Source organism: Astyanax mexicanus, chromosome 13, assembly GCF_023375975.1.
Source record: "Astyanax mexicanus isolate ESR-SI-001 chromosome 13, AstMex3_surface, whole genome shotgun sequence".
Classification (NCBI taxonomy): Eukaryota; Metazoa; Chordata; class Actinopteri; order Characiformes; family Acestrorhamphidae; genus Astyanax; species Astyanax mexicanus.
The window spans coordinates 9,650,726-9,664,811 of record NC_064420.1 but is presented as its reverse complement, the minus strand read 5'-3'; the positions used below and the strand labels follow the sequence as shown (position 1 = coordinate 9,664,811).

The 14,086-nt window shown below is 41.2% G+C and overlaps 1 protein-coding gene across 2 annotated transcripts in view; it reads right to left on the bottom strand.

Annotated features, from left to right (window-relative positions):
• Nucleotides 1-265, bottom strand: part of lad1 (ladinin) — a 44,561-nt gene extending 44,296 nt beyond the window's left edge. The window contains exon 1 of one of the 2 annotated variants that reach the window (XM_049463060.1): nucleotides 87-265. In XM_049463060.1, the coding sequence (XP_049319017.1) occupies nucleotides 87-124 (38 nt within the window). In that variant the 5' untranslated portion in view covers nucleotides 125-265. The remainder of the gene's footprint in view (nucleotides 1-86) is intronic. The other variant, XM_022681796.2, reaches the window with a different exon arrangement.
• Between the last annotated feature and the right edge of the window lie 13,821 nt (nucleotides 266-14,086).

Genomic DNA, 14,086 nt, shown 5'->3' with positions numbered 1-14,086 from the left:
TAAGCAAGAGGGACCATCATGCAATAAACAGCAACATAATTAGTATAAATAAATAAACTAAATAAGAAATAAGAAATTCAACTTACATGGACAAAGCTGACCAGTTTTCACGACTAATGGACATGCTTCTCCTTTTCTTCTAGAATAAAACTGACTGTGAGAATATGTATCTCCTCAGCGCTCTGCTCCTCATCTACCTGCACTCTGCTCCCCACCTGGCAGAAGAAGGATCAGCTGACCTGTGGCTGATCGTAGATTGCAGCTGTGAGCAGAAAAGTACAGCTTTCATCCCATGTGCAATATTAGGTTTGTGTCATTTTTAAATGACTTTTTTTGTTGTGGCATTACGCACACTCAATAATTTTTACAAGAACTGTCATCCACACCTTACACAAATTTTTTTGTGTACTGCTTTTTTATACTAAATTCATAAACCGGACATTAGAATTAGCTTAACCTGTTTACTGTAATTCAGTGGCACGCCTTCACAAAGCAGAGATTGTACTTTGACCTAAGCAACGTATACAGCAGAGAAGCCCTATAAAAGATAATAAACAGGAAAACTGTTAACAGTAAAATGTTATAGAGATAGCCATAACATACTAATGATGGGGAATGGGGAAACAATGGACAAGCTTCCCACCTAACAAAACTATGCAGTTGTTTTGATACCATAGCTTCATCTTTGCACATTTGTTTCTGTTTGGAGATACATAACTAACAATGGTTAACCGTTCTCTGTAGTTGCTGTGTAGCAGACTGGCAGTGAAAGCACACACCTATTTGATTTGCATTGAAGCCACACACCCCACCCAGTATTAACAAAGTAAAGACAATGATATCCAAAATGCAAATATGACTTCATCCTTCTTCGACAACTGTTCTGTCATCACTCAAAGAGTATTTGCATTTAATCAGACAGGTCAAGGTAAATGAGTAGGTAATGTAAATATTTGACAATTTTACCTGAATGCTATGCAAAACAGGGTAATGCAACACAACACATGATAATACAGTAAATTATAGAAGGATATAGAAACCTAGAAAAAATCTACCACTACCAATGCATTTCAGGGCTGGTACATTGGTATGGGGATGGAAAGACAGGGCTGTTTCATTGGTAGGGGTCTAGGGAAGTGAAAAAGAACTGGAGGGACCTGCGAGAAAGACTGGGTCAGAGGGCTAATGAGGGAGAGAAATGCTCTCATTATGCTCTCACATACTTTTTCCCCCTCACTGTAAATGTTAACATGTTGTGTTCAATAAAACCATGCAAGCATATAATGTTTTCATTCAAGATTCTCCCAGGTGGCTTGTGGCAAACTTTATACGAGACTTTTTATGGATATCTTTGAGAAATGCCTTTCTTCTTGCCACTCTTCCATAAAGGCCTGATTTCTGCAGTGCACGACTGATTGTTGTCCTAAGAACAGTCTCCCACCTCAGCTGTAGATCTCTGCAGTTCATTCAGAGTGATCATGGGCCTCTTGGCTGCATCTCTGATCAGTCTTCTGCTTGTTTGAGCTGTAAGTTTAGAGGGACAGCCGGGTCTTGTAGACCTGCAGTGGTCTGATACTCCTTCCATTTTAATATGATCGCTTGCACAGTGCTCCAGTATCTTGCACCTGCCTGGTGTGTTTCTTGGTCTTCATGATGGTCTCTGCGCTTTGAACAGAACTCTGAGACTATCACAGAGCAGGTGCATTTATACAGTGACTTGATTACACACACATGGATTCTATTTATCATCATCAGTCATTTAGGTCAACATTGGATCATTCAGAGATCCTCACTGAAGTCTCTTCATATTTTTCACAAACTTCCTTAAACATCACTATTGAATAAGTTGCTGTATACTCAAAACATCTAAAATTACAAACCCTGAAAAAAACATTTGGATTTGCCTTATTCAGGACATGTGATCTTACTGTGATCTACAAATGAACAAAAGACAGGTTAGAGCAGTGTTGCTCATCCCTGTTCCTGAATATTCGACTGCATATTTACACTGTTTATCTGCTTTAAAGACACTTAATAAAGTAAATGGTGGTATGATGTGTCTAATACACTGCTGGATATACATAATGATTCATTTAGGCTCCATAGGGGCTAAAGGATTTCAACAGGTAAACTCAGTAAAGGACTGTTTATTAGCTAATCAGTTGGATCAGGTGGAAAAACACAATTTTAGGGCAGTGATCAGGGTTAAGAAACTGCTTTAAACTACAAACATAAAGTATTGTACTAAATTCTGGCTTATTCTAGTTAACTAGTTAGCTAAATTATTTTTTGTTAATTCTAGCTTACAGTAAATCCTGCAATCCTAAAGTAATAAACATAATATAACAATGAAATAGTAATTGGCTGATCAGGCACATCAGGGCAAGTTACATATTACATATATAGTTTTTCTATCTAGCTAATTCCAAAATTAAGCTAACTGACTAGTCACAAGCTGCAATTTTGTAAGTACACATTGGGTTTGATCAGTGTGCTTTATTTTGTGTCTTTTTAACCAGAAACACTCTCATCACAGTTTACATGGTTAGCTCTGTTACCTTTCTCTTAGAAAAATTGCTGTATATCCATATTCGTTTTAAGGTCAGCTAACTGTGCAACGCTGCCAAAACTCACAGCGAGGGGGGCTTCCCCACTCTCCTCGATTGGCTGTTTCTCCTAAAAGGCAGAACTTTCACCTTGAACCGACACCATTATTATCTTTAAGAGATTTCTCATTCACACAGCAGTCAGTGGCCTGTCTCCTCATTAATAATAAAGCTGAGCTGAGAAAAATGATTCGGGGCTACTGTAAAATTATTTGGGGCTATAGCCCCAGAAGCCCAGGCCAGGCGACGCCCTTGTTAACAAAGTTGATTTTATCGTCTCTTATGCCAAACATTTATCATTACACCTTCTGGCTCTGACTGAAACCTGGATTAAACCAGAAAACACTGCTACTCTGGCAGCACTTTTAAACAATTATTCCTTTTCCCATACTTCTCATCTCTCAGGATGAGAGGGTGGGACTGACCTATTGATTGCAAATGCTTTGAAACATACTCTACTACTGCCTGCAAATACCTACACCTAATTTGAATATCATGACTTTTACCTCAGAAGGGGCCTCTTCTGAAGTCTGTACACAAGAAAGCATGCAAACATTTTGCTGAAGCAGAAGGTGGAGGAGCAAAAAGCCACTAATAACCGCCAGCTCCGTGATGTCATCATGGAGGAGTGGAAAACCATTCCAATGGCAACCTGTGAAGCTCTGGTAAACTCTATGCCCAGGAGAGTTAAGGCAGTTCTGGAAAAAACACGAAATATTGACACTTCAGGAACTTTCACTAAGGGGTGTATTCACTTTTGTTGCCGGTGATTTAGACATTATTGGCTGTATATTGAGTTATTTTGAGGGAAGAATAAATTTTAACTGTTATATAAGCCTTGTCACTTTGTCATTTTGTCAGTGTTTTCCCATAAAAATATATACTTAAATATCTGCAGAAATGTGAGGGGTATATTCATTTTTGTGATACACTGTATTACTGTCTTCTATTCCTGAGCAAGAATGTCCCATGCTCATTCTAGTTGATATGAACTAGAGGTGTGCCAAAAAATCGATTCACATAAGAATCTTGATTCTCATTTACTACGATTCAGAATCGATTTAAAATGTCCCAAAATCGATTCTGAGGGGCGGGTTTTAGACTGATTTTGGGCTGGGTATTTTTGTTGGACCTGGCAACCCTGGGGATAGCGCTTGTCCCTTCAAACGGAGATCTTCCAGACCCACACAGAGCGTAGGTGTTTGAGAATCGCCGGTAAGATGGCAGAACAAGCACTATATTACCTTAGATTAACGTGTAGTTTCAATGTTTTATTGCAGAATGCTTCATAACAAGCATAAAAAAGATCGCTAGTAGTTAGTTTCAGTTTCTGTTAGCTAGCTAACTAGCTAACTTTCCAGTTCCACCTTAAATAACGCTACAGGTGGCAGCGGGCTGCAGCATTTAAGGCGGAACGGAAAAATAACAATAAGCTAATCAGAGCTAATTTCAGCTCCTCATCACAGAGGAATTAAGGAATGGACCATATGAATTAATTTCTCCACCTCCTGCCCCCTTTCTGAAGAAATACAACGACCTTAAATTAACTAGTTAATCAGCAGCTGCTCCTGAACTTTAGCGCTCCACTGCTATCATCACATCAGCCCAGCAGAGTCACCTACACACCACCGCTAGTAGCCTGGTAATAAAGCAGTGTTATTTATTATTTATTTATTGTTCATTAACGTCATTGTGATATCCCAGTGATTCCTCTGTCACTGAGGACCCAAATTTCTGCACATTTTATTGTTTTTGTAACACATTACTTGCTCCAGGACCAGTGTATATTATGGAGGGTTTTTTTCAATAAGATTCATAAGCCAGAAGCAGAAATTTTTATAATTCAAATCGTTTTGAATCAAAAATCGATTTTGAATCGAATCGTGGCCCCCAAAATCGGAATCGAATCGAATCGTGAGATAGTAAACGATTCCCACCCCTAATATGAACGTCCACTTTGACAGTCACTGCCCTACAGATCCTTTATGCACTCTTTCGATCTGGAACGAGTTCCCAGCCCTCCGACTCACAAAGCTGAGAAAAATTTAGACTTAATCTTAACTCTTAAATCTTAATCGTAACTGTGATATAGACTCTTACTGTCACCCCTCTGGGAACAATACTTCATACAGCTCAACGTTTATATTTTGAAGAAAGCTACAGTTACTCCAAGTTACTCCAATGGTTTTGTTCCACTGCAGTCTTAGAGACCTCTCAGCATACCAGTACTCCTGAAAATATGCCTTCACAAGGCTCATTTTTATCTCTCTGTGTAAATGATGCCACCAATACACTCTGCTCCACGCTAAGCTTGTGTTTGGATAACCTCTATCCTTTAACCCACTGAGTCATTAAAACTACAAAATGCTTCTGGCTTCTTTTTCAGCCAGCCTCATTACTGCTAAAGCTGAACTCTATCACAAAAAACAGCTCTTTCAGGGACTACGGGAAACTATTTGCAACATTTAAAACACTTTTCAACCCTCTAACTCCTCCTCCGGAGTGATGCAACTTGCAGCATGTTTACATGCTCTGCTGCTCTGTTTCCTTCAACAAAAGGCATCACTTTCTCCTCGTTCACTCCTCTCACTGAGAATGAGGCACTGGCTTTTCTAACATGTACATGGCCACTTGACCCAATTCCTACAGACCTACTACAAACCATTGCACCTGCAATCATTCTGGCTATCACACACACGACCAACGCCTCCTTAACTTGTATTTCTGACTGCCTTTAAACAATCCCCCGCCCATGTAGATAACTACAGACTGGTCTCACTATTACCCTTACTTTCTAAAACTATAGAAGGAACAGTCTACAATCAGGTCTATGGTTCTGGTCCAGAGAAGGAAACCAATCAGGTTTTGAAAAGGGACACTCCACTGAAATGGTCTGTTGTCTGTGACAGAAGCACTAAAAACTGCCAGAGCGGCAGGACAGTCCTCAGTACTCATTCTGCTGAACCACCTTTGACATAGTCAACCATGACTTCCTCCTATCTATTCTCTCAAACATGGGTATCTCAGAAAATGCAAAGTCATGGATCAAAACATGCCTCACTGGGCGCTCACTCAAGGTGGCATGGCAAAAACAGCTGTCCTCAGCCCACTCCTTATCCACTGGCTCAGTACTGGGATCAATTCTCTACTCCATTTACACCACCTCACTAGGTCAGGTTATCCACTCACATGGCTTTTCCTCTCATTGCTTTGCTGATGACACCCAGCTCTATCGGTCATTCTAGCCTTAGATTTATGCACGGATATCACAGTGTCTCTCAGACATATCTGCATGGATGAAGGAGCATCACCTTTCCAAGACTGGACTTACGATTATACCAGCAAAACAATCCATTCAACACAACTTCACCATAACCATCACTCTACTGCAATGACACTTTAACAAAGGTTGCTAGGAACCTGAGTGTTATGGTTGATGACCAACTAGCCTTTATATGTTGCCACAGTTGCTCAATCCTGTCGCTTACTGGTTTACAATGTCAGACAGATTCAACCATTTTTAAAACAACTGTAATAACCAACCAAGGTGATTTGGATGCAAATGCAGGCAGGCTTTAATAATCCAAAACGTAAGGCAAAAATCGTTATCCAAAAATACAGGCAATAGTTCAAAACCAGGAATAAATCACAAGGCAAAATCTTAGTCGAAAAACAGGCAAGGATAAAAAAAAAACAGAGATAACAAAACACAGATGTAAACGCTCTATAAGACACTAGAGTGGCAATATTGCGCAACTAGAATACGTAAATAGTCCTAGTAATCAGCTGATCTCCCACAGGTGTGTGGGAGGGGCGGAGTCAGCTTATTAGTACTCCGGCAAGGCTGATCTTAAAGGTGCAGGTGTGACAAAACCCCTTCCCCTACGCGCTACTCCCGGAGAGCTAAGGGTTCAGCCGGGGGGGGTCGGCCCCAAGGTCTGGGTGCAGGCCTACAATGATGAAAGTCCGTTATTAGAGAGGGGTCCAGTATGTCAAATGCAGGCACCCAGCACTGTTCCTCGGAGGACCGTACCCCTCCCAGTCCATCAGATATTGGATGTGCCCCCGTCTCCAACGAAAGTCCATGATGGTGTTAACTCTGTAAGCAGGGCTGCCATCAACGTCCAGAACAGGAGGTGGTGATGAGTGAGGGGAGGCATCATCCAGTGGACCAGGAATCACCGGCCTGAGAAGAGACACATGAAAACTGGGTGAGACACGGTAATTTCGGGGCAGAAGCAATTTATAAGTAACTTCATTAATCCTTCTTAATATCTTGAATGGGCCAACAAACCGAGGATTAAGTTTTTTACAGGGCAGACGTAATTTAAGATCCCTGGTGGAGAGCCAGACTCTGTCACCTGGGCTAAACAAAGGGGTTTCACCTCTATGTCGGTCAGCTTGTATTTTGTCTCCTGACGGCCAAGCCAAGCCGTGCATGTGTCTGCTCCCAGGCCCTCTCACTCCGTGCAAACCACTCGTCTACAGCAGGGGCTTCTGTCCTCACAGTGTTCCACGGAAACAATGGTGGCTGATATCCTAGGAAACATTGAAAAGGGGTTATACCAGTAGAGGAACTGCACATTCTGCCCAAGGAAGGAAGTGCGACATTCCCCTTGTTGATCATGGCAGTAGTGACGTAACAGACGGCCAATCTCCTGATTATGTCTTTCCACCTGACCATTGGCTTCAGGATGATGGCTCGACGTGAGGCTGACTGTGATCCCTAACTTGTCCATAAATGCTTTCCACAACAAGGATGTGAACTGGGGTCCCCTGTCAGAAACAATATCTTCAGGTATACCAAAATTTCTGAAAACATGAGTAAACAGAGCTTCAGCTGTCTGAAATGCTGTGGGTATAGTGGGGAATGGCACCAGTTTACAGGCTTTGGAGAATCTGTCAACACACAAGGAACAAGACTGGATGTGTATGTGTGTGTGTCAGACTCCATCCGTGGACACCAGTAGCGTTCAGCCAAAAGATGATGTGTGCGTGTCGTACCTGGATGTCCTGTGGCTAGCGAGATGTGGGCCCATCTTATCAGTCGGTCCCTGCAGGACTGGGAAACAAAAACACGATTAACGGGGCAATTTTCAGGAGTGGTTTCTGCAGCAGAAGCCAGTCTAATGTCCTCCTCCACCTCCCACTGGATGGGAGCAAGAATGCAGGATGGGTTGAGAATAGTTTGTGGCTCAGGCTGGGTCTTCTCTTTCTCAAATTGTCTGGATAATGCGTCTGCCTTCCCATTCTTGGAGCCAGGACGGTAAGTGATAGTGAAGTGAAAACGTGAGAAAAAAAGAGCCCACCTTGCTTGTCTGGAGTTTAGTCTTTTGGCTGTGCGTAAATATTCCAAGTTACAGTGATCTGTAAGAACGGTGAATGGGTTACGTGCTCCCTCCAGCCAGTGACGCCACTCTTCCAGGGCCAATTTAATAGCCAGCAGCTCCCGGATGCCCACATCATAGTTACTCTCTGTGGGAGACAATTTCTTTGAAAAAAAAAGCACAAGGGAAAAGTTTAGCTGGGTTACCTTGACGTTGAGATAGAACAGCTCCTACCCCGGAGTCGGAAGCCTCTACCTCCACTATAAATGGCAGGTCTGGATCTGGGTGCTTTAGCATAGGTGCTGATGTAAACAATGCTTTCAATTTGACAAATGCCTTTTCAGCTTCTGCATTCCACACCAACTTCTTACGTCCCCCCTTAAGTAAAGAAGTGAGTGGAGCTGCCACAGAGCTGAAGTTCCAGATGAACCGTCTGTAGAAGTTGGCAAAGCCCAAAAAGCGTTGTAAATCCTTTCTGCTCTCTGATCTTCTGCATCCATTTACAGCAGACACTTTCTTCTCATCCATGTGGACACCCTCCGGACTGATTAGTTAACCCAGAAATGAGATGTGGGTCTGATGGAACTGGCACACTGTAAAAAATGTCTGTGAAAATTACAGTGAAAAACTGTAAAAAAGATGGACGCTGTGTTGCCGTTCCCATTCATTCAATGAAAATGAAGCCAAAATCTTTTGCCAAGTCTGTGGTTTAACCCACAAGGTGCCTTGCGGTAGTCTTTGTGTATTCTACTGACCAAAAATATTGTTCAGTGTTACAGTGAACAAGTACTAAGAGAAATAATTAGCCCACAATTCCAACAATTGTCCTATAATAGTCCAGTATGGAAAAAAAAAAACGTATCCTATTCGGCTATGACTTGGTGCAATTGTGCAGTGATTACAATAGAGTGATTACAAAAGTGACCTCAGATTTAGCTTTGTTTTAGATTCCTGAGAAACAGTAGCCCAATTCATATAATTTGTTATCATTTTTCATCTAGGCCTAATTATCCAGCCCAGCAGGTGGCGACCACTTTTATTAAAATCGGTAGCAGATAGAATTCCTCTTTACCGTTCTTTCTGTTGAGGTAATATTGTCATTTGTTTTATATTGGGCTGCTTTCAGGGTAAAAAACGTGTCCTAGTCTATGTGTGAAATTCGTTTTGCCTGAGTAGTGTTTGCACATGCTCTCACTAAGTCCATATGCATGCATTGTGTCTTGTAAGGATTTGAATATTGTTAAAGATGCACAACTGTTGAGTAAGGCCAGGCATTTACTTTGAACAGACTTAATTCGCGATTAAAACTTGTATATTGTATATTGTACTAGTGTGTATTTCAGTGATCCTATTGTTTTGCATAATGAATGTTGAAGCTCAGTGGGTACTAAAGAAAAATCTTTACGGTACTTCGACTAGCTAGAAATGTGGCAGTGTAATTTCTGTGGAAAGTCATTGAAAACACTGAGGGGTTATGTTCTTCATTGCAAACTTCATAGAAATGAGCCAGCGAGATGCTGAGGTAACGCGAGACGTTAAAGGGATAGTTCGGGATTTTTGACATGAATCTGTATGGCATCAACATGACCAGTGTCGTGCCCCAGTGATAATGAGGCGTGACTTTTGCAGACACCGTTTTTTGTTATGCAAATAAATCACTCTTTTGCACTCGTACTGTTTTGGGAAGAAAAACGCTTTCGTTTCGTGACCCCAGCAAACATGCCGGACTACTTTCGGCTCGGACAATACTGGACAAGAACTCCGCTCACCGGACATGGTCGGGGGTAAGTCAGTGAGAATGCACGAAACTGGTCATGTTGATGCCATACAGATTCATGTCAAAAATCCCGAACTATCCCTTTAACGCGAATCTCGGCAGTATTGAGCAAGGCAGCGAGGCAGTGATTGCTAAACACTAGCTGTATAGATTAATTAGCCAGCTTAGATTTAGACAGCTTTAAAGGCTATAAAGTTTATATTAGTTAGATAATAACTACCTGAAGCGCACTGGAGGACGGCGAAGAGGACCTGGACAGTCTGCAAACTTTTATTGACGAGTGTTTCGAGCGAGTTGTCATGGGGAAGCCAGACAAAACGCCGAGAGGAGTCGCCCTGAAGATTCTCCTGGGGCTACTTCTCATTCCAGCGATATGGTGGACATTCTGGAGTCCATAGATGAGAAGCTGTCCAGTTTCGACGCTCGCCTTTCCATTCTGGAAATTCTCCATAAGGAGTTTCAGGCATTGTGGGAGTCTGTGGAGTTCAGCCAGCAGCAGGTGGAAACACTCCTCGAGCTCCAGGCCCGCGGCATGAGAGACAACCTCGTGTTTTCTGGATTACCAGAGAAGCAAGAGGAAAACCCGGAGACAACAGTGAAGGAGTTCATACAGACTTACCTGAAGCTTCCGGAGGACACCGTGAAGACCATCACCTTCGCTCGCGTTCACCGCATAGGAGCTAAACGACCCGGAGGACACCGATCCAGACCCATCGTGGCTAAGTTTGAACACTTCAAACAGAAGGAACTGGTGAAGAGCCGCGGGCGAGAGCTGAGGGGAACGGACTTCAGCGTTAACGACCAGTTTCCCAAAGAAATCCTGGAGCGACGCAAAGTTCTGTTCCCTATCCGAAAAAAATACATCCAGGAAGGTTCTCGGGCTGTCATCGCGGTGGATAAACTCTACGTGAACGGACAGCTTCACCGCGACCAGAAAACCACGCCATGGCTGTACTGACCAGGTGATCTGTATACAAACACGTCTGTTCTGACTCTTTCACTCCTTCTCTGCTAAAAGCTCATTAGATATGTCTGTTTATAACTATTAATGCCGGGTCAATCAGTATAGCAGACTGTTACCATGTTAAGCACTCATTGTTTTTGTTTTTTTTTTTTTTGTTTTTTTTGTTTGTTTGTTTGTTTGTTTTTTGCACCCAACATGTTTACCACACGAGCACACAGTCATACAGGTTACATGCGAGAGCACATACACACGCGCACACACACACACACACACACCGTTAGTGAGCACACGTGACTTTCCCAGGTAACTCAAATATGAGCATGCTGAGGTTTGTCTCATGGAATGTACGTGGAGCTGGTTCGGGAGAAAAGAGGGTAAAAATTGCCCATCGGTTAAATGATTTAAAGTCTGACATTGTGTTTCTACAGGAGACACATGTATCTAAAACATCTGCGCAAACATTCTCTTTTCCACAGTTTCCTCACACATACTCAGCCTGTTATAACTCCAAACAAAGAGGTGTAGCTATATTGATTAACAAAAAGTTAAACTTCACCATCAGAAACACTATATCAGACCCAGAAGGCAGATTTATAATACTTAATTTATCTATTCAAAATATTAATTTTTGCATTGCTAGTATATATGCGCCAAATGTTGATGACCCCTCCTTCTTTCATACCTTTTTCACTTTACTTTCTGATCACTCTGACACCACACTGGTGATAGGAGGAGACTTCAACTTGGTACTTAATGAAGAGATTGACAGGCTCAGTACAGCAGTGAGTCAAAGGAACTGGCAGTCTGCAGACATTCTTAAACAGTACATGAAGGATTTTGGTCTATGCGATGCTTGGCGTTCACATCACCCCACTCTGAGAGAGTATAGTTTTTTCTCACACGTACATAAATCTCACTCTCGCTTAGATTACTTTTTAGTTAGCAGCTCTATGTTGAGGGAAATCGCAGACACTCAAATTCACCCTATCATTATTAGCGATCACGCACCGGTGTCTATGTCTTTGACACGGAAAAGAGTTATACCACCAGCTAGGAACTGGAGATTTAATACATCATTACTTAACGAACAAGATTTCATTAATTACTTCAAAAAAGAGTGGGCTATATATTTAGAACATAATGACCTGCCTGGAATATCGCCATGTGTTCTTTGGGAAGCAGGGAAGGCAGTAATGCGGGGTAAAATAATATCTTACTGCGCACATAAGAAAATTAAAGAAAAAACTTGTGTGTCAGAATTGGAACAGAAAATAAAATCATTAGAAACAGCCTATGCTGCTTCACCACAAGAACATATAATTAACACCCTGCGGAAATTAAGATTGGAACTAAATGAAATCATTGATAAAAAGACACAATTTATGTTGCAGAGGCTGCGTTTGGAAAACTTCGAGCATGGAAATAAATCTGGAAAATTCCTGGCAAACCAATTAAAACTAAATAAAGAAAAAACAGCTATTTCTTCAATTAAAGACTCTGTTGGTAACATTACTCATGACCCACAAGAAATTAATAACAATTTTAAAGACTTTTATGAGGCATTATACTCATCACAGATGAATCCATCTGATGCTGACATTGAAGAATTTTTGAAAAATATAAATCTACCTAAACTAGATGAGGAACAGGTTATGACTCTTGATTCACCTTTTTCATCTTCCGAATTCTTTAAAGCAATACAGGATCTCCCAAATAATAAAGCTCCAGGTCCAGATGGCTTTCCTGCAGAGTTATATAAAGAATTCTGGTCTGTGTTAGAACCCATTTTTTTTAGAATGGTCACTCAAATCAAGAAGGACCGCATAATATCTCCAAACATAAACTCTGCCAACATTACCTTGCTTCTTAAACCAGGCAAAGATCCAACACTCCCATCCAGCTATCGCCCAATTTCGCTTATAAATGTAGACCTTAAAATAATTTGCAAAGTTCTTGCAAGGAGGTTAGAAAAAATCACTCCATCCATTATACATTCGGACCAAACAGGTTTTATCAAAGGCCGGCACTCAGCCAATAACACACGTCGACTAATAAATGTAATAGATTACTGTTCCATTAACAAATTAGAAACCATAGTTGTCTCTTTAGATGCAGAGAAAGCATTCGACCGGGTAAATTGGAAATTTCTGTTAGCAGTTCTAAATAAATTTGGATTTGGTCCATCCTTCATAAACTGGATTGAAACATTATATAGCTCTCCCAATGCACGGGTTAGGACAAATGATCTTATTTCACAAAGCTTTAGTCTGCAGAGAGGCACCAGACAGGGCTGCCCGCTCTCTCCCTCATTTTGTAATTTTTATTGAACCACTAGCAGCAAAAATACGACAAAGTGTAGATATTAAAGGAATTCAAACAGAAAATACAGACCATAAGATAAGCCTTTATGCTGATGATGTATTACTTTTCCTTAGGGACTCAAAAACTTCTCTGCTAAAGACAATCACACTCATAGATAAGTTCTCATCTGTATCAGATTATTCCATTAACTGGAGTAAATCAACAGTTCTACCTCTGAATTGTACATTTCAGAGCACTACTTCACTACAGTCGGGCAACATTAAATATTTAGGTATACATTTTCCCCCCAAGCTATCAGACCTGATACGATTGAATCATACTCCTCTACTAAAAACAATAGAGGACGATCTCACATGATGGAATTCTCTACCTATATCTCTTATTGGGAGAGTTGCTACTGTAAAAATGCTGATTCTACCTAAAATCAATTATTTGTTTTCATTAATCCCTAATAAACCTCCTGCTGCTTGGTTTAAGTCATTAGACTCAAACATTTCAAAATTTTTATGGAAGAATAAAACATCGAGAATAAGTCTGAAGACTTTACAGAAGCTAAAATGCCATGGTGGTCTAGAACTACCAAACTTCTATCTCTATTTTTTAGCCAATAGATTGCAATATGTTACAAGTTGGATTAAAACAAACCCTTTAGGCAGCCCATGGCTGGACCTTGAACAAACACTCAGTGGAAAAGTGAAAATCTCTGACTTACCTTTCATTAGCTCCAGTATTAAACACTATAGCTGCTTTAAAAGCCTAAACATAAACACCACTCTGACAGCTTGGTGGGAATTTTTAAAGATAGCTAAGTCTTCACTAAGTGGAGTTATGTGTCATAACTAAGTTTTGGGAGTGATCCACGCCCTCACTCCTCCCACTTCCATCCCTATTTAAACCGTCACTTCCTCTCTAACTACTCATTGAACAAACCTCGCATATGCTCCCTGCTTCCATCATAACCCTCCTCACCATGATCGTAATCATTTTCGCCATCATTATAATTATCTTACCATCGTATTAATCTTTGCCATCAGCATCTTCACCCTTGTAGTCGTTGCCCCCATATCTCTGCCACCATCGCTGCTCTGTC